The sequence below is a fragment of the Sminthopsis crassicaudata genome, chromosome 1, assembly GCF_048593235.1.
Source record: "Sminthopsis crassicaudata isolate SCR6 chromosome 1, ASM4859323v1, whole genome shotgun sequence".
NCBI classification, from domain to species: domain Eukaryota; kingdom Metazoa; phylum Chordata; class Mammalia; order Dasyuromorphia; family Dasyuridae; genus Sminthopsis; species Sminthopsis crassicaudata.
Window position 1 is genome coordinate 36,174,198 of NC_133617.1, and position 20,150 is coordinate 36,194,347.

The following is a 20,150-nucleotide window of genomic DNA, read 5'->3' on the forward strand; positions in this document are numbered from 1 at the left end:
AAAGTTGATTCTTTTCAGAATGGGGGAAGGCAAGTTTAGGGCATGTTCTTGTAGTTTGGGACTAATGGCCCCTCCCAATAGAAACCACCAGTCTTGTCCAAGAGTTCCTTCCCCAGGCAAGAATGGGTTTGTTTCAAAGCAGAGGAAGGGTTAGTATAGCAGGTAGTTTGACCTGCCTGGGCCAGCCCTCCTTCTTTATTCTCTGACCTGGTCAAGGGCAGCCTCCCAGAACCCAGAACCAGCACCGGGCTGTCTTTAAGAGTCCTCTGCCCACGGGCAGAGCCGATGGTCCTGTGCTCATTCTCTGCTGTGGGAGCGCAGCCCTGTTGGGTGAGAGGGTGAAGGTCGGCCGAAGTGCCTTTGCTATGCCTGCCCCAAGTCCAAGTGGATGGGGTCTCTAGCCGTAAACTGAGGCCTTCAGGGTGACTGTACCCCGGCTTCCCAGATTGAGAGCGGGGACAGCGGGGAAGAGAGCCGAGCTGCTCTTGGCATTTCTCTGGGGCGCAGGAGGCTGCTGTTCACATTTCCCAGCTACCCCTCGGGGACTTTCAGGGGCTGCTCCGGCTCGGTCCGGGGGGCAAGCTGGGAAGTGAGAGAGGGACGCCGGGGCGGCCCTTGGGATGGCTCCCGGAGCTCCGCCCCCCCGCGGAGCCGGGCAAGGCTGGGCTGGGCTCGGTCCGGCCCCTCCTCTCTTCGCCGCGGCCCCTCCTCTCTCCCCCTCTCTCTCCCTCCCTCCTCCCCTCTCTTCTTTTCCCTCCCTTCCCCCCTCCCCCGGCCGCTCGGGGTGGCTGGCTGGCAGCTCTGGCCGCCAGAACGGCGGCGGCGGCGGTGGCTGTGGTTGTGGCTGCGCCGAGCTCGGCGCAATCGGGCCGGGATGGGACGGCGTGGGACGGGCGCAGAGACGCCGGCGGGCGGGCTCCACTTGGGCTCTGGCCGCCCCGCACCAACTCCGAAGTGCCGGGGAGGAGTCGGGGGCGCTGGGCGCTGAGCGCTGAGCTCCGAGCCGGAGCCGGAGCCCGAGCCGGAGCTGCCGCCGCCGCCGCCACCCTCGCCACCCTCGCCACCCTCGCCACCCTTGCCACCCTCGCCCCCCTCGCTGCTGCGTCTGGGGAGGAGCCGCCGCCGCCGAGGGAGCGCGCAGCCATGCCCGCTGGGGCTCGCTAACCGCCCGGGGACGGTCACCCTGCCAGGGCTAGCCGCCGCGGACACCGGCGAGGGGCGCGCAGCGGGGGCGCCCGCGCCCCCTGCCTCCTCTTCAGCCCGGGCAGCTTCCCCCACCTCGCACCCCCAGTGATGCTCGATGAGATGCACATCCTCCGCTCCGAGGCTACCGGCGCCCTAATCGTTCCCGTGTCGGCCGGGGGTCCAGCCGGCCACTGACCTGCCACCCCGGCCGCCCCCGAGCAGCCCCGCGCTCCGAGGACCATGCCGCCCCCGACCCTGCCAGCTCTCCCCAACCTGCTCCGGCTCCTGCTGGCGCTCGCCGCGCTCTGGTGCCCAGGTAAAGGTGGCCCTTGGCAGGGCGCTTGCGGGCAGGAGAGGGGGTGACGGAGTTGGCTGTGTGGCGTGTGGGTATGTGTGTACAAGCGCGCGCGCGTGTATGTGTGTGCGGGGAGTGTCTGCCCCGCGCCCCGCGTGGCGCACAAAGTTCCATCCTGTGGAGAAGCTGGAGCCCCTCGTGTCTCCCCCAATCCCACCCCACCCCGGCTCCGGCCCTAGGACGCCTCCCCATGTAGCTCTCTCTGCGTTCTCCTCTCTCGCCCCCATGAATGTTCGTACTTATCCTAGGGGAACCGGGCTCTCTCATTTGGGGGAGAAAGCAAATTCGGCCCTTCACCCCGGCAGCTGCGAACCTTCTTTACTTAGTGCGGCGGAGGGGGACTATGGCAGGACAGCTCCCGTCACCGTGTGCCTGGAGTGCGGAGGCTGGGGATGAACTTCGGGCAGCATCCTCGCAGCCGGAGCAGCCCCCACCCCCGCGGTTTGCCCCCCTCTCTTCTAAAGCCATTAGTGCGTAAAGGGGGTGGGGGTAGGGTATGAGGAAAGGAGCTTTCTTTCTCTCTCTCTCTCTCTCTCTCTCTCTCTCTCTCTCTCTCTCTCTCTCTCTCTCTCTCTCTCTCTCTCTCTCTCTCTCTCTCTCTTCCCCTCTCTTTCTCTTCCCCCCCTTCTCTCTTCCCCCTCTCTCTTTCCCCCTCTCCTTTTCTGGTTTCTCCCGCCTCCCTCCCACTTTGGACTTCCCCTTCCCCCCCCCCGCCCGCCCCCGCCACGAGGGTTTGTGGCCAAGCAGGTCATAGGTTCCCTCAGAGAGAGCGATCGGCCCAGGAGGCAACAGGAGGAGCCCAGCGCTGGGATGGATGGCTGGCTGCATAGATGGATGGATGCTGCGAGCAGTGGGTGGCAGCAGCGTCTCTCCTTATCTCTCTGTGTCGTCCTGCCACTGGACTCACTCCCCTTGAGGACTTTCCCTAGAGCTTTGGGCTGGGGGGGGGAGGAGGGGAGAAGCCAGGGATTAGGGGCTGAGGCAAAGGGCGTGCTGGCTGCTCCTGGCCCGTGCCCATTTTCTTGCCACCTATTTGCCTGCTTGGACTCCACATCCCCCCAGCTCAGAGGGACTTCCAACTGAACTGTGTGCAAAAGAATCTCCAAATGCCGTCCCTCCCCGTTTTATCATAATTCTCAAACGCGCCCCTTTGTCCCCCATCACCATTTATATTGGGAAGGTAGATTCTGACCTACATTTCTCCTGGCTAGGACAGAGGGGGTTTTAGTCTGTAAATGCAAAGCCCATCCCCAGAAAGAGACTGCAGCCCACAGGGAAGATAGAAGGCAAAGCTGATTCTCTGCTTTTAATGACGATAATAGTTCTAATGGGAAAATTCCCTTAGTCACTTAGAGAGCTGGCTTTGCTGGGGGCCAGGAACCAATCTAAGCAGTGGCCAGCTCTGGGTGAAGACAGATTAGACTTTTTTTTTTTTAACCCCAGTTTCCTCTTTGGGGATTGATTATTTTCCCTTTCTCTTTAGAGTGGACTCACCTTTGGGGGGTTATTTATCAGGTTGAATTTGGAGAAAGCTCATTCCAAAATGCCATATTCCCCCCCCAATTCTTTTCCTCTCCCTCCCCCTTCATAAGAAAGAAAACCTCAGAGCACAAATGGCTTGACAAGGCTTCTTTTGGGAGGGGGAATCTGTTAATTTTCAGAGCCCTCCTCTTTCCCTTCCTCTAGGGATACCTTTGTTATCCCCTGGGAGAAAGGAATGGAGAGTTGGTCTCTTAGAAATCCTCACCCTATTTATAGCTGAGGGGGAGAATCCCCCCCAACGTGTAGAAAGCAAACAGAAAAAAACAATCTGTAGCTAACTTTTCTGCTGAATTTAGTGTGATTGTTTCAGAGGCTGGAATCAAAATCCTTATTTCGATGTGACGTGATGTATCTGCATGGAAAAAGTAAATCGTTTTTCCTCCCCGTGCTGCCCTTAAGTGATGGAGATTTTTTCCCTTTTCCAACTAGGAGAAAATCTTCTCTTGCAGATGTTTATCAGAATTCATCTATAGCTCAGACTGAGGCACCCCAGCTTCACAGGGAGGATTCTCCCAGCTGCTTTGCTAATAAGCAATATTTGACTGGGGGGAGGGGGGAAATCTTTATTTGACCACTTCTCCCCTCCCCCCTTTCTACCTGCCCATAGTGTACAGAGGAGGTGGCTGCTGGTGGTGAGACAGCTGCTTCCTTTTTATGTGGAGTGAAGGACCTGTCCCTGAAACGGTACAGTTTACAGTACAGTGGCACTGATTCAAGCATCCTGATTTCCTCTGGCTTTAGTTTTTTCCATCGGGATTCAGATGTTCTTGAGGTTTGTGAGTGGAAGAGAGGAAATCTTAGTTCTAAGAGCTTCCTGAGAGAGAATAGGGGAGTTCTCTCTCCCCTCCTCCCCAAGAGAAGAAGAGATTGTTCTTGGTGATCCTTGGCTAAAGTTTTAGTGCTGGGCTCTTCTGAAGGGTGAGATGGGGAGGGTGTTTGGTGGTGGAAGAATCTTAGCTGAAATCTGGCCACTTTCCTCCCCTTCCCCCCCCCCCCAAGCTGAGCTTCTCAGCCTCCTGACTGCCTTCTGTGGTAGAGCCCCAGACAGCCAACCTTGGTGCTCTTCTCTGCCTTGGCAAAGCCTGCTCGCCTTGCACCAATCCCTACCAGGGACCTGATCAGCACACATTTTGGTACCTCCTATATTTAGCTCAGCTGAGGAGATGCTCCTCCAGTCACTCTGTCGCTAGAGATGGGGAAACCAAACAGGGATGGCATCTGATTTCCCACCAGCTCCGGGGGCCACGGCAGGAACACGCGAGGGGCTTCTGTGCAAAGCGCTCGGTTTTCAGTTCCAAGTTAGCTTGTTTAGCCCAGTGGCTTTCTGGGCATCCTGGAAACTGCATCGAGGTGTCTCCGGGTGGCGTTTGCTGAGCTGAATGAGGCCTGTGGCGGGGGAATGCCTCCCGATCCCAGCACATTGCACCCGATGTCTGCGCTTTGTAATCTCTCCTGCGTGGGTAGCTGCCATGGCAAGAGCAGGGTGGGTGTGCCTTCAGCCCTGGGAGTGTCTCAGGCAGATGGAGCCTTACTTTTTTCCTTTTTTTTCCCCTCAACAGCCAGTGCAAAGCTGGTTGAGGTCTGGAACTTGAACTGTACCAGCCACTTTTGTGTCTACCAATCTGGGGGACGCCCCCCCCCCCCGCAAGGTCCTTGCTGCTGAGAATGGACCCAGCCTGGGCCCCCTTCTCTGGCCTATTATGCTGAGTCTCTATTAAATCCAGAGTGGGTGGCTCCCTATTGACAGAGGGGCTGTGTGTCCCACTGTCCTGGAGCTCAGGGAAAGAGGCACTCAGAGGGAGAGGGGAAGAAGACTTCCCTCAGGCTAGCCTGATATGGCTGTCTTTTGTGGAGATGTCGCTCTCCCCACCTTTTTATTTTTCAGGGGGTGGGTGAGCGTGGAGAAGAATGGAGTCCTTGGTCTCTTTTTCATTTGAGAGCTAAGCAGGCAGCCTGGATGGATGGCGTTGATTAGAAATGGGAGGGACGAGAATTGGGGAGCATGCAAATGCTGGAGCCCCATAGACTCCCCAGTGATTTAGTGTCGGGACAGGGAGGTTCTCAGGGTAAATCACTTCCCTTCCCAACACTGAGCTCGGGGATCCCAGGGAGCCAAGTTCTTTGTGCTGAGATGCTGAGGGCTACAGTGGAGGTGCAGGATGCTGTGATTTCAGGGGAAGGAAAACCACTCCCTCTTGGCAGGGTGGCCAGGAAGGTGGTCCCTGTGCCAGTGAGGACCTCCCATGTCGAATCACAGAATCTCTGGGCTGGAAAGGACCCCAGTGGCTATGTAATTCAACTGGCACTTTAATAAGAACCAGAGAATCAGAGCTCTAGAGCTGGTGGGGATTAGTTAAAATGATGATTTTAACAGGTGAGGAAATTGAATCACAGGGCAAATCCTTCCTCAGGTTTGCCTCGGTTTCCTCAGCTGCAAAATGATCTGGAGAAGGAAATAGCAAACCATTCTGGTATCTTTGCCAAGAAAACATCAAATCCAGTTTCAGACATTTATAGCAGTGTGATCCTGGATAAGTCAGGTAACCTGTTTGCCTCAGTTTCCGTATCTGTCAAATGAGCTGGAAAAGGAAATGTTGAACCATTCCAAGTGTCCTTTTCGAGAAAACCCCTAATGGGGTCACAAAGAGTCAGGACTGAAAAGACTGAAGAACAACAATTACCTCTGACCCCAGAGTCAGTGCTGTTTCTACTGTCCTATGCTTTGATAAATGGTATATTAATCTTAATCACTAGACTGTCTGCTCCCTGAAGATAAGGTCTGTACAATGCAGTGCACACAGCAAGCATTTAATACATGCCTGTTGTTATTGACTAATCAACTAGGGTTTTGGGGAATGGGGTGGGGGAGGTTTAGAGCTGGATGGGCTTTTAGAATAGTATAGAGAACATTAAAATCCAAAGCCACAAAGCTACTAAGTCTTAAGGTAGGATTTGAACCCAAGCTCTTCAGACAGTAGTGCCTGTGAGTTATCCACCGCACGGTGGTAAATCTTCTCTTTGGTTTCAATTTACTTCAGCAAATATTACATGTTTATTGTATTCAAAACTCTAGTAGATTAAAAATATAACAGCAAAATAGTCTCTGCACTAAAGATCAATCGACAAGAATTTATTCACCTGCTGTAATATGGCTAGAGATACAAAGACGAAAGTAAAAGTTTCCCTCCTGCAAAGAACTTACATCCTATCAGGAAAGTCAACATGCACTGATACAAAATAAACAAAGTATTTTTTTGGGGGGGGGAGGGAGAGAAACTAGGTGGCACAGTGGATAAAGTTCTAGAACTGAAGTCTGAAAGATTCATGAATTCAAATCTGGTTTCAGATACTTAGTAATTATGTGACTCCGGTTACGTCACTTATCCCAGTTTGCCTCAGTTTCCTCAGCTGTAAAATGAGCTGGAGAAGGAAATGGCAACCACTCCAGTATCTCTGCCAAGAAAATCCCAAATGGCGTCATGAAGAGTCGGAAACAACAATAACAACAAAAATTACTACTACTACTAGTGGCTGGAAGCCAGGAAAGACTTATATTTGGATGGCAATATATGTACAGATTAGTCAATAGAAATGATATATTAAGTCATTTCAAAAAGCACTTGGAAGGATAAGGTGGGGACTGGCGGAGGTTGGGTTGGAGATATTTTGTGAAGGAAGCCAGGGATTGTTAGAAGACTTGGGCGAGAGGCTGAGGGGGATCCTACTGTCTCCTAAGGCAGACCATCCTATCTTTGGGTAGGAAGATTTTCTGTTGGACAAGGCCGGGCTCCAGCATCAAAGGAATTGGGTTTAAATCCCATCTCTGGCATTTAGTATGATCTCAATCACTTATTTTTCCTAAACTCAGTTTCTTCACTTGTAAAATAAAGGGGTTAGAGCAGATGGGTCCTGAGGTCCATGCTGGAACTAGATCCATGAGCCTGGGCTTCTGACATCAAGCCCAAATCTGCCTCTCTATGACCTCCATTCATTTCCCCTCATTTTGTTCTCTGTGGCCAAACAACAGATTGAATCCTTCTATCATATGACAGTTTTTCTCCCTTTTTACAACTGCTTCTTTATTTCCATATTTAAACTCTAGCTCTGACAAATACTGATAGTTTGAGCAGAGGATACTGTAAGATTATACTGGATAGAGAAGCTATCAGTCTGCAATGATGGAGGGAATTTTCATGCTGGAAATTCCCTACACTGATGAATTGTATGAATTGTATTATATGAATGGCCTGGATTTCCCTCTTCCTCCTCATTCTTAATGGGCACTGGGGATACAGGGGTGAAAAAACCTGAAATCTCTACTTTTAGCTTCTAATGAATGAATTAAAAAACAGTTATTAAGCAGATACTATATATCACGCAGGGTACCTAGGTGGTGCAGTGTAAAGCACATTGGAATCAGGAAGACTCATTTTCATGAGTTCAAATCCAATCTCAGACACTTCCTAGCTTTGTGACCCTACACAAGTCATTTAACCTTGTTTTGCCTCAGTTTCAGCATCTGTAAAATGAGCTGGAGAAAGAAATGAGAAACCACTCCATTATTTTTGCCAAGAATATCCCAAATAGGGTCACAAAGAGTCTTATGGGACTAATCATTAAAAAACAAGCTCCATAATAACAAACAAATAAACAACAACAGCAAAACCCAGCCACTTCTCCCTTACTTTGGATTTACTTACATACATACACACAGTTATAATCTTCCCAGGAAAATGTTAACCCTTTGAGGGCAGGAGCTAATATTTCTTTTGGGTTTTTGTAGCTTCAGCTCCTTGTACTTTATAAGTGTTTAATCAGTAGTGGTGATTATATTGCTGGATTTAGGGAGACCAGTGAGGGATTTATTACAATAGGCCAGGTGAGAGAGAAAGGTCTGGACTAGGGATCAAAGCATCACTGTCTTATTGGAAAAGAGACCTAATTGGGTCTAAATCCTAGCTGTGTGACTTGTATAGGGACTTGACCTCTCTGAGGTTCAGGAAGCTAAGATTCCTCCCTTCCTCATAGGCTTGGAGTTGTAAGAGGTTTCTTAAGCTAGCCTGTAGAGACCATTTAGTCCAGGGATTCTTAATATGGTACTTGGGAACTTTTTTTTAGTAAGTTAATTTATATTTCAAGTGGTTTCTCTTTGCAGTCCTTTTTTTGTATGTAGTTTCTTTGATTCATTTAAAAATATGATTCTGAGAAGGCTCCATAGACTGCATCAAACTGAGTGCTCAGGGGATTCATGATAGAATCAGAGTGGGAGTCAGCAGTGCATTTAGAGTTAGAGGATTAGGGTTAAGAATCCCTGATCTAGCTTAATTTTCTCATTCTACAGTAGAGGAAACTGAGTTAAGTCATTTGCTTAAGTAGAAAGTGGTGGACTTGAGATTTGAACTTGGATCCTGAGATTCTAAATTCATTGCTTCTTTTATGCCATCAGGCAGGTGGATTGCAGCTGGTGTGTGTGTGTGTGTGTGTGTGTGTGTGTGTGTGTGTGTGTGTGTGTGTATGTGTGTGTGTTGAGGAGGGGACAGGTGGGAGAGAGGTTTAGGGGTCAAGTAGAAACAGCAGGATGTGGAAACAGATTGGACATGGGGGAAGGGGGTGAGGCTGGCTGTCAGGTGGAGGATGGGGAGATTTCCAGCCTGGGGAAAGAGGTCATCAGCAGAAAAGAGGCTGATGGTGTTCTTCTATTATCTGGTCCAGTGTGCTTTGAAGCTCCTCTGTGGTAGGAGAAAAGGTCATTATGGAGCTGCCTTCCCTAGGGATCTAGGCTGTGATCCTTATTACCAGGACGGTCTAAGCTTGGGAGCTAACTGGCTCAGAGTCTGAGACTCTGGATGGCCTGCAGAGTGAGTCCCTTGGTTTTTAGACCTTCTCTCTGGGCCAGTGGGAACCACTGACTCATTTTTGTATATGTTAAATGTACTTCTGCAAACTACAGGATTGTAGGTTTTGAGCTGGAGGGGGCCTTGGAGGCTATTGAGCTTACAGATGAGGAATTTACACCCAGAGAAAAGTGATATGTCTAAAGTGACACACGCAGAAAATATCTAAGATAAATTTTGAACTTGGGTCCTATCTTTCCAAATTCATTGCTCTTGCCACATATTCTCTTTATTTTCAAAACATATGCATAATTTCCAATATTAATTCTTGTAATACCTTGTGTTCCAAATTTTTTCCCAGTTCCCTCCCCTAAATGGCAAGTAATCCAATATATGTTAAAACATGTGCAATTTTTCTATACATATTTCCACATTTATCATGCTGCACGAGAAAAATCAGATCCAAAAGGAAAAAATGAGAAATAAAAAAGCAAGTAAACAGCAACAAAGGTGAAAATACTATGTTGTGATCCACATTTAGTTCCTACAGTCTTCTCTTGAGTACAGATGGCTCTCTCCATCACCATTGGAACTTGCTTGAATCATCTCAAAGTTGAAAAGAGCCCCATCCATTAGAATTGATCATAGCATAATCTTGTTGTTGCTGTGTACAACGTTCTCTTGGTTCTACACCACTTAGGATTAGTTCATGTAAGTCTCTCCAGACCTTTCTGAAATCATCCTGCTGGTTATTTCTTATAAAGATTGCTCTGTATTCCATTACATGCATATACCAGCCATTCCCCAACTGATGGGCATCCACCCAGTTTCCAGTTCATTGTTACTACAAAAAGCTACCACATATTCTTTGCAAAAAGGTTGGGCCTTTTGTCTGATTGGACTAAGCAAGGAAGTTCCATTCACTTCTGTAGACTGACTCAAGTGTTTTCAGTCAGGAATCCCAGACTCCTGAGATAGGAGAGAAAGGGATTTTTGTTAGGCAGTTTAGAGAAGCTAGAGAAAAGCAAGGTCTTATGGATGGTGGTGAATGTGGAATCAAATCATTTTTCAGACATTTCCTGGCCATGTAACTCTGGGCAGATGGTTTATCCTGCCTCAGTTTACTTATCTGTAAAATGAAAATGATATTGGCGCCTACCTCCTAGGGTTATTGCAGGAATAAAATGATGTAATGTGTTTATTGGGTTTTATGAACCTTAAAGACCTATATAAGTGATGATTATCATTATTAAGACAGCCAGGTGGTACAGTGGGTAGAATGCTACACAGGAAATGGTAAGAATGTGGAAGGTCTGAGTTCAAATTCAAAATCAGATGCTTACTAGCTGTGCAATTCCAAGTTACTTATTTAATCCTTCTCTCAGTCTCACTTTCTGGGATTTGTAAAAGGGGAATAATAATATCACCCAGATTATATATATATAGCACCTTCTATATGTCAGGGACTGTGCTAAGTGCTTCACAAATATGATCTTACTTGATCCTCACAACAGTACTGCAAGGTGAGGGCTATTATTGGCCCTATTTTGTAGGAAACTGAGGCAAAGAGAGGTTTAATCACTTGCCAAGATCATATAACAAGTAGAGATGTGAGGCTGGATTTGAACTCAGATCTTGCTAACATTGCACCATCCACCTCCCTATAAGGAGAGAGAAAACCATTAGAGAGGTGATAGAGTAGTGACAAGAATGTTGGACTTTATGTATGTGTGAGAATGTATATGTAAGTGTGTGTGTATATATATGGATGTGTGGGTAATTGTATGTATGCAAGTATGAGAATATATGTGTGTGTATGTGTGTAAGTAAATGTATATGAGAATGAGTGTGTGAATGTGAGTGTGCTTGAATGTGTACATATGTGTATATGTCCATGTGCTTGTGACTGTATGACTGTGTGTATACACCTTGGTTTGAATTTTTTTTTGAGACTAGCTGGGTGACGCTGGGGGAGACAGTTAATTTCTTCAAGACTATTAATAACAATAATAGTAATAACAAATAACAATAACAATAATTCTTACTAATAATGGCGGCAGCAACACTTGCAAAACTTGCCTCCTGGAGTTGTATTTCAGGAAAGTGCTTTAAAGCACCGCAAGATTTATTTCCTCATTTGTCTGTGGTTTTGCTCTATGTGTGTGTGTGTGTGTGTGTGTTATAGCATTCTGATACAAGGTAGGATGTGGGGAGCATAAAAGAGAAGAGAGGATTCTGAATAGAACAGCCGCAGAGCCGGAAGGAACTTTGGGGGTGAGCTGTTTCACCTGTTGCATGGGAGAGGGAAGGAACAGGAGGCTCAAAGGAAGCCAAGGTCATGTGAACAGCAGTTGGCAGAATCAGCATTTGAACTCTAGTCTTTTGCTTCTGAACTCAGATCCAAAGCCTTTGTTCTTTTAAGAACCCCTGGGAGTAGAATCCAGGTAATCAAATCAGCTTTGGATCCAGGTGCCTGAGCCACCCTACCTGGCAAATGGGTGAGTGCCAACTCACCTTGGCCACCCTCCAGAGGACTCTTCATAACCTATGCAGTTATCCTTTAGGGGTCCAGGGATCTCGCCTTCAATCTACTCTCCTCCCCTTGCTTGGACACAGTAATGCAATCCACACCGCCATTTCTAATGGAAAAGGCGCGACGAAGCACAGCTCGATGGCTCCACTCATCTTCCATTCCTAGACAAAAATTGCCTTCTCTGGACACCTCTGTTCAATATATCATCTCCTCCATTCGAATGTTAAGCTCCTTGAGGTCAGAGGCTATATCCCCAGTAGTTAGTACATGCTTTCTCTTTCTCTACAAAAAGATTTTTAAAAATTGTGAACTTAGTCATTAAATGCATGAATATTTCAACAGAGTAACAAGAGCCAGTAAGACAGTGGGATTGTTTCATATATATGTATCTTAACATCTCTATTTAGTGTGTGTGTGTGTGTGTGTGTGTGTGTGTGTGTGTGTGTGTGTGTATATATGTTTAAAAAATGGCCACCAGGTGGCGCATTGGTTTGAATGCCAGTCCTGGAGCCAGGAAGACTCATCTTCGGGAGTTCAAATCCCAGGCTCAGACACTTACCAGCTGGGTGACTCTGGGCAGATCACTTCATTCTGTTTTCCTCAGTTTCCTCATTTGTCCTATGAACTGGAGAAGGAAATGGGAAATCACTCCAGTATCTTTGCCAGGAAAACCCCAAATGGGGTCACAAAGTTGGCTGCAACTCAATCACAAATTTATTAAATATATATTATATATATGTATATAGCTCTATATACATATGTGCACACTTATCTAACTATATATTATGCACGAATATTACATATATCACAAAATATATATAATTACACGATATGTATAATATATATGAAACTACACACAAATGTATATAAATGAAATTTGTGAATATGCTTGTATAATATATATAATATGTATTACATATATACACACATTATATCATATATATGATTACATATTATATACAGAGTATATATAATCTTTATTTTATATAACTATATATACATATGTATATAAATGTAATTTGTGAATATATATTACATTATATATGTGTATCACATATATACATGTATATGATTACAAATATATATATATACTATATAACTATGCACACACATAATGTAATTTATGAATATATATGATTACATAATTTAGGATTACATTATTATATATAATATATTTTACATATATACACATATATAGCATAATATATGATTATACAATATATATAATATGTATAATATATGTTAGACAAAACTATATATATGTAAAATGTAATTTGTGGATATATATGAATACATTATATATGTATTCCAAATACACACATATCACATAATATTATGATTATATTTTATATATATATATAAGTATAATGTTGTATATTACCATACACACATGTATATATAAATGTAATTTATGAATAGATATGATTACATTTATATACTTATACTGCTATATATATAATATGACACACACGCACACACACATATATATAATATATATATGTACATAAAACTATGCCCACATATGTATATAAATGTAATTTAGCGCTATAAAATTGCTATATTTCTTTTGACCCCTTCCATGTTTCTTTGTAGTATTCGTTTTGGGGAAAAAAGTGTCCTTTTTTGCATTCTATTCTAATTACTTCTCTGCCCCCATCTTCAAAATAGAACCAGTGCTTGCTTATATTTTCTTGCATCCAGTCATTAGAATGCTGAGTTTGTAGTCAAGAAGATGAGAGTTCAGATCTGACCTTTGACATTTACTTGCTGGATGATCTCGGACAAGTCACTCACCTGTAAAACGGGGAGAGTAATAACTCCTTGCCGAGCTGTTTTGGGGCCCTCCTGAAATGACAGTTGTAAAGCAGTTAGCATGGTCCCCGGAATGTAGAAAGAGATATCAATGGAATTTTGAAATATTAAATTTATTTAATATTAAACAAGTATACTGAAGCCACCATTAATGCCATCATCATCCCCATCATCATGACGCCGGAAAGCGAGGATCGGGGTGGTTTGTCGTCCCCCGGGTTGGCCGGAGGAACAAATCTGGGACCGTTCCCTTCCCCCCTTTTTCTTTCCGCTCTCCTTTTCTTTCTGCTATTTGTAAGCCGCGGTTGCACGTGGCCCCGGGAGAGGCAGCCGGGCGGCCGAGGAGGCGCAGACTGAGACATCATCCGTCTGTCACTCGGGCTCTCCTCCGGGCCCGGGGCGGCCGAGTCTCGGAGCCTTGGGGCGGGGGGGCGGGGGGCGGTGTTTGGCAGCCCCGGGCCCCAGCTGCCAAGTTCGGGAATGCTGCTTTCTGGCACAGCGAGCCTTGTTGTTCCCTCATCTGCCGCCTTGGCCGGCTTTTGGGCCGCCTCTGGCGGCCGCTGCTGCTGCCGCCGTGGCGAAGGCTGGGTCGGGGAAGAGCAAAATGGAGGGGGGGGATTTTTCCTGCTCCGCCTCGTTTCGTTTCCCAAGATCTGCTCTACCTGAGATAGTATTTGCTGGGGGGTTTGAGAGCGGGGAGGAGGAGAAGGGTTGGAGCAGCCCCTCCCACCGTCCCGGCGGTGTTAGCTTAAACGGACCATGGCCCCCCCCGCCCCCCACTGTCCAAAACGGGACCATGATCCTTCCCTTCCCACAGTCCCGATCCTGTTAGCTTAAAGCCTGATCGTGCTAAACGGGACCATGACCCCTCCCCTCCCATAGTCCCAATCGGGTTAGCTTAAACGGGACCGTGGCCCCTTTCCTCCCACCGTCCCGATCGTGCTAAACGGGACCATGCTCCCCCCTCTCCCCCGCCCCCATCGTCCCCATCGTGTTAACTTAAACGGGACCATGACCCTTCCCCTCCCACGTCCAGACCGTGCTAAACGGGATCACGGCCCCTCCTCTCCCACTGTGCCCCAACGTGTTAGCTTATACGGGTCCATGGCCCTTCCACTCCATTTTTTCTGGCTTTGGGTAACCCTCCCCACCCCTATTAGTTCCCTAGTACTGGTTACATCACCATCTTCCCAGTCCTACACTCTCACAACTCCCCACATCCCAGCTAATGCTAAGGGCTGCCAACTCTACCTTTCCAGCATTCCTTTTTGTCCCCCTTTGTGCTCTGAAACTTCAACCCTTCCCCTCCCTCGCAGACCCTAATCATCTCATTCCTATACCCTAGCAATAATTAATTATGGGTCCCTTTGCCTCAGTCTCCCCACCTTCAGCTGTCAAAATGATCTTCCTAAAGTTCAGGTCCAAACGTGGAAACCCCTCCCCCCTTTACTCAATAAACCTCTGTGACTCCCTCTTACCTCCATCTGCTGTCTGGCATTCAAAGCCTTTAAAACAGGCCCCTCCTCCCTTTCTAGTTTCCTTATACCTTATTTTCCAACACATTCCTTTCTGCCTAGTGACTCTGGCTGTTCCACAAACAAGGCTCTCCATCTCTTGGCTCTGAGCATTTTCTCCTGCGTCCCCCACTTCTGGAAAGCTCTCCATCCTCTGCTCCAACTATGACTTCCTGGCTTCCTTTACATCACAACTAAAATCCCATGATCTGCAGGAAGCCTTCCCCAGTCTCTCTTAACTCCAGAGCCTTCGATCTGTTTTCTTTTTATCCTGTAGCTTGCTTTGTATATATTTGTTTGCATGCTTCCTTATTTAGTTGTAAACTATTTGAAGACTGGGATATTCTCCTGCCTCTCTTTATATTTCTTGTGATCAGTATGGTGCCCCCGCATAGAGCAGGTGCTTAATAAATGTTTGTCCATTGGTTGAAATCATAGAATCTTAGGATCAGAGCTGAAGAGCTGGAAGGGACCTTAGGTAGGTGGGGATCACCACTCAGTCTAGGCTGAAAAGGGCCTGAGAGGCCATCGACCTTCCATCCTCGTCTCATAGAAGAGGAGCCTGAAGGTCACTCAGGTCCAAGGGTATATAGTGGTAGAACCAGGATTTGAATACAGGGATTCCATCTTCAACTCAATGTTCTTTCCACTGGACTATGGTCAACTGCCTCCTCTAGATCCCCCATTTTTTAAAAGAGCACAAATGTAGAAGTAAAAAGTGCTGAACCCAAAGAAAACAGGTTCAGAATGACAAGAAAGTTTGTGATCCATAACCAAGGCAACTGGACCTTGCATTAAAAGATGGAATACCCATTGTCAGAGTGGAGTCAAATGACAAGAGGTTGGAACAGATCTTTCATGCGAGCTCTGAGTCAGCTAGAAGATGGTGATGTCTCCTTCATGTTTCTGCCAGGGCTAGCCTTGGGACTGGCATTTCCTTAAAATGGACACTACTACATTCTCTGTGATCAGTACAATTGGGTTACCTGGGCTTTGACTTCCCCTCCTCTCCTACCCCTTCCTTTGCTTTTCCTCTTTCTCCTCCTCCCATTTCTCCTCCTCCTTCTCTTCCCCTTCCTTCTTCTCTTCCCCTTTTTCCTCCTTCCTCTCCTCCCTTCCTTCTACTTTTCATCTCCCTCCTCCCCCCTTTCCTCATCTTCTCCCCCTCTTCTTCTTTCTTCTCTTTCTTCTCCTTCTTTTCTCCTCCTCTTCCTTCTCTTTCCTCTACTCTTCTTGCTCTTTCTCCTCCTCTTCTTCCTCCTTCTCTTGCTCATCTTCCTCTTCCCTTTTTCCTTCTCCTCTTCCTCCTTTTTCTTCTTTCCCTCTTCTTCCTTCTCCTCCTCTTTCTTTTCTTGCTCCTCTTCCATCTCTTTCTCCTCTTCCCTCTTCTCTTCCTCCTTCCCTGCTGCTCTTCTCTCCTCCTTCTCCTCCTCTTCCTCCTCTTGTGTTGCTTCCCACATATGGCTTGGCAGAAGTCCCTAAGATGGGGCTAAGACCTTTGGGTACTAATTGCATTAAACTCTGCCAACATTTATTAAATACCTGCCATGTAGGGATATGCTGATAAATGTTTAATGACAGGCTCTCCAAAAATCAGAACACACCATTTTATCAGCATTATTAATATTTCTCCATCTCTTTCTTAAGTCCAGACAGCCAACAAAACAATAAAGCAGGCCCAGATTTTTAACATTTGCCAATTTCTGAGGTATAAATGAAAATGTAACAATTGGCTGCAGTTGATTCCAGGACATCAATTTAGGAGACTTTGTTAGCTACTGGACTAATAAAGACAAAATGAAAAAAATTTGTCTTTGCCTACAGAGAGCTGACACTCTACTAGGGGAATACAACAAGTAAATAGGTAAGTAAATATAATATGATTTCTGTGAAAAAGATTATTAAGAGCAATTGAGGGGAGGAGCATGGAAATCAGGAAATGCTTCCTGCAGGAGGTAGTACTTAAGCTGGGCCTTGAAGAACACTAAGGATATTCTAAGAGGCAGAGAGGAGAAAGGGGAGAAAATTCCAAATATGGAACAAATATGTGAAAAGGTTTGGAGATAGGAGTTGGAATCCCACATACTGGGAATACTGAGTGGAACAATCTGACTCACCATAACTGCGAAGAACATTAGTGATGGGAACTAAATCTGGAAAGTTGGACTGGGGCTAGGACATAAAGGATTTTCTAAAAAGTTTTATAAGGGTTTAAAAAATTGGTGTCACCAGTACAAGATGGAGGAGGTGAGGTTTTTGTGGTTGAGTCCTTACACTTGTGTCCAACACTTTGAGACCTCATTTAGGGTTTTCTTGGCAAAGCTACTGAGTGTTTTGCTATTTCCTTCTCCTGCTCATTTTATAGATAGATGCTAAGTGCCTTGCCCAAGATCACATGGCTAAGTGAGGATCTGAGGCTACATTTGAACTCATAAAGATGAATATTTTTTGATTCCAAACCAAGTACATCACCTAGTTGTGTGGTTAGAAAGCCTTAAAAAGATCTTGGGGTTTTAGTGGACCTCAAGCTTAGTATGAATTAATAGTATATGGAATCAAAAAAGCTAATTCAACCATGGGTAGCTTTGAAAGGTATGGATTCCAGGAATGATTCCTGACCTTAAGAATTGTCCCAAAGTAGAATGCATTGCTTCAGAAGTTATGGGTCTCCCTTCCTTGGAGGTTTTCATCCAGGCACTGAATAGTCACTTATTTAGTGGGTTCTAGGGGGAATTTCTTTTGAGTATAGGTTGAACTAGGTAACCATAGAAATTATTTTCTCCCTTCCTTTCCTCCTTCCCTCCCCTCCCTCTCTCTCTTCTTCCCTTCCTTCCTCCTTCCTTCCTTCCCTCCTTCCTTCCCTTCTGTTCTTCCTTTCTTTTCTTTCTGTTCTTCCTTTCCTCCTTCCTTCCTTTCTTTCTTTCTCTTTCTCTCTCTTTCTTTTTTAATAATAGCTTTTTATTTTCAAAATATATGCATAGTTTTCAATATTCACCCTTGAAAAACCCTGTGTTCCAAAATTTTTTACCCTCCTATCTTGCCACTTTCTCCCCTAGATGGCAAATAATCCTCTCTCTCTCTCTCTCTCTCTCTCTCTCTCTCTCTCTCTCTCTCTCTCTCTCTCTCTCTCTCTCTCTCTCTCTCTCTATATATATATATATATATATATATATATATATATATTAAACATAGACAATTTTCTATACCTATCTCTACAATTACCATGTGCACAAGAAAAATCAAATCAAAAGGAAAAAATGAGAAAGACCTTTCTGAAATCATCCTGCTAGTCATTTCTTATAGAACAATAATATTCCATGGTATTCATACACTATAACTTATTTAGCCACTCTTCAGCTAATGGACATCTACTCAACTTCCAGTTCTTTGCCATTACAAAAAGGGCTGCTATAAGCATTTTATCACATGCAGGTCCTTTTCCCTTTCTTATGATCTCTTTGGAATATAAGCCCAGTAGAGACACTGCTGGATCAAAGGGTATGCACAGTTTGACAGCCCTTTGGGCAAAGCTCCAAATTGCTCTCCAGAATGGTTGGATCAGTTCACAACTCATGGAGGTTCCTTTCAACTCATTCTGTGATTGTTCTGCTGCATCCTGCCCCATTGAAGTCATAATGTGTTCAGTTCTACATTGTAGAAAGGATGCTGAGCTAGAAATAAATCCAGAGGAGGCAAATAGCATAGTGAAATGTCTCATTCTTGTGCACTGGTTGAAGGATCTAGGGAATCTTTATCTTGGAAAGGAAAAATTTTAGAGAGCAAATAATAATGCTTTCAAAGATTTGAAGGGCTCTTGTTGGGCAGAAGGGTTAAGCTTGTTCTATTTGATCCCAGTGGTTATGGAACTATAAACAAAAACAGGCAGATTTATACTTCAAGTAAGGAAATATTTTCTTTCTTTTTTTCTGTTTCCCCCCCCTTCACTTAATAATATTTGATTTTTTCCAATTATGTGTAAAGATAGTTTTCAGCATTCACTTTTATAAGATTTTAATTTCCAAATTTTATTCCTCACCTCCTCTCTCTCCAAGACTGCAAGCAATCTGATATAGATTGTACATATATAATCATATTAAGCATTTTTCCACATTATTCATGCTGTGAAAGAAGAATCAGAACAAAAGGGACAAACTACAAGAAAGAAAGAAAGCAAAAAATGTGAAAATAGTATGCTTTGATCTGTATTCAGAAAAATATTTTCTAACAGTTGGAGCTAGCACCAATGAAACGGTCCCCTTTGAGAGACAGGGAACTCTCTTTTGTCAAGATCTTCAAGTAGAAGCAAGAGGAGCATTTGCCAGACCTATTGAGGAATGAACTCATTTTGGGGCTGTGTTAGATTACACGGTTGCTGGCAGGTTCCTTCCCAGGCTGAGATTTTGCAGCTCTAAGTCTGTATTTTACCCTAGAGGCAATAAGTAACCATTAAACCTTTAAATTAAGAGAGTAGTGTGGTCAGATCTGTGCATTAGGAAGATTGATATTCTAGTATTTCAGGTGTTCCCACTTCTTGAGAGTAGGAACTATTCATTCTTTGCATTTTTATACCCATTTCTTGGCACACAGTAGGTGTTTAATAAATGCTTGTTGATAGATAGATGGGCAAGAAATGCTCTAGTATTTACTTTCAAGGTGGGACTTTATTTTGTGGGAGATATATAAGGAAACAGCTGTATGAAACATGGAACACTAAAAAAAACACCATCCGTAGATCCAGCTAGACCAATTGGGGGCCTTTCCAGCCCCCAGGAAAGGATAAAAAGGATAAAATGAGCCAGCAGATGGTACAGTGGATGGAACTCTCGGCTTAGAGTTTGGAAGTTAAACCCAGTCTCAGCCACTTACTTGTGTGATCTTGGGCAAGTCATCTGCCTCTGTTTCCTCTAGCTCACATGGCTCTTGTGAGGAGTAAATGAGATCATATCTATAAAGTGTTTGGCACTGCCTCTCTCCTCCCTGTGCCTCCTCCAGACCCATGCTCTTTGCTGTCTGAATACTTAGCCCCTTTCTAGATAATGCTTTGAAATACTTTTCTTATGAGCTTCGTTTATTGCGACAATCATGCCTTATTATATATATTTAGTCAGACTTTTCCAGGCTTTTTGGTACATGTTTATCTCCTTTAGAAGCATAAGATATTTATTTTCTGGACCTGGAATGATTACCCTCAGATATCATCTGGTCATACTCCCTTCCATTTTCAGAGGAAGAAATAGACCCAGAAAATTACCAGCTCCCACAGGTTGGAGATGCACTATTTGAACCCCGGTTCTCTTTTCTGTGATTTTTCTATTACATCCATTGCTTTTACAGAACGAGGGAAAAAATTTAAAAACACATTTTTATCAATATCT

General features: G+C 45.2%; 1 protein-coding gene and 1 long non-coding RNA gene across 2 annotated transcripts in view; one reads left to right on the plus strand and one right to left on the minus strand.

Annotated features, from left to right (window-relative positions):
• Positions 1-822: 822 nt before the first annotated feature.
• TMEM132B (transmembrane protein 132B) overlaps positions 823-20,150 on the plus strand; it is a 665,643-nt gene continuing 646,315 nt past the window's right edge. The window contains exon 1 of the mRNA XM_074299390.1: positions 823-1,501. Coding sequence (XP_074155491.1) covers positions 1,426-1,501 — 76 coding nt within the window. The 5' untranslated portion in view covers positions 823-1,425. The remainder of the gene's footprint in view (positions 1,502-20,150) is intronic.
• Positions 8,621-13,988, minus strand: LOC141560740 (uncharacterized). Its single transcript, XR_012487802.1, has 5 exons — positions 13,408-13,988; positions 13,244-13,294; positions 12,009-12,074; positions 11,431-11,731; positions 8,621-9,885 (listed from the first exon to the last, which is right to left on the minus strand). It is a non-coding gene; the product is annotated as an uncharacterized LOC141560740 (long non-coding RNA).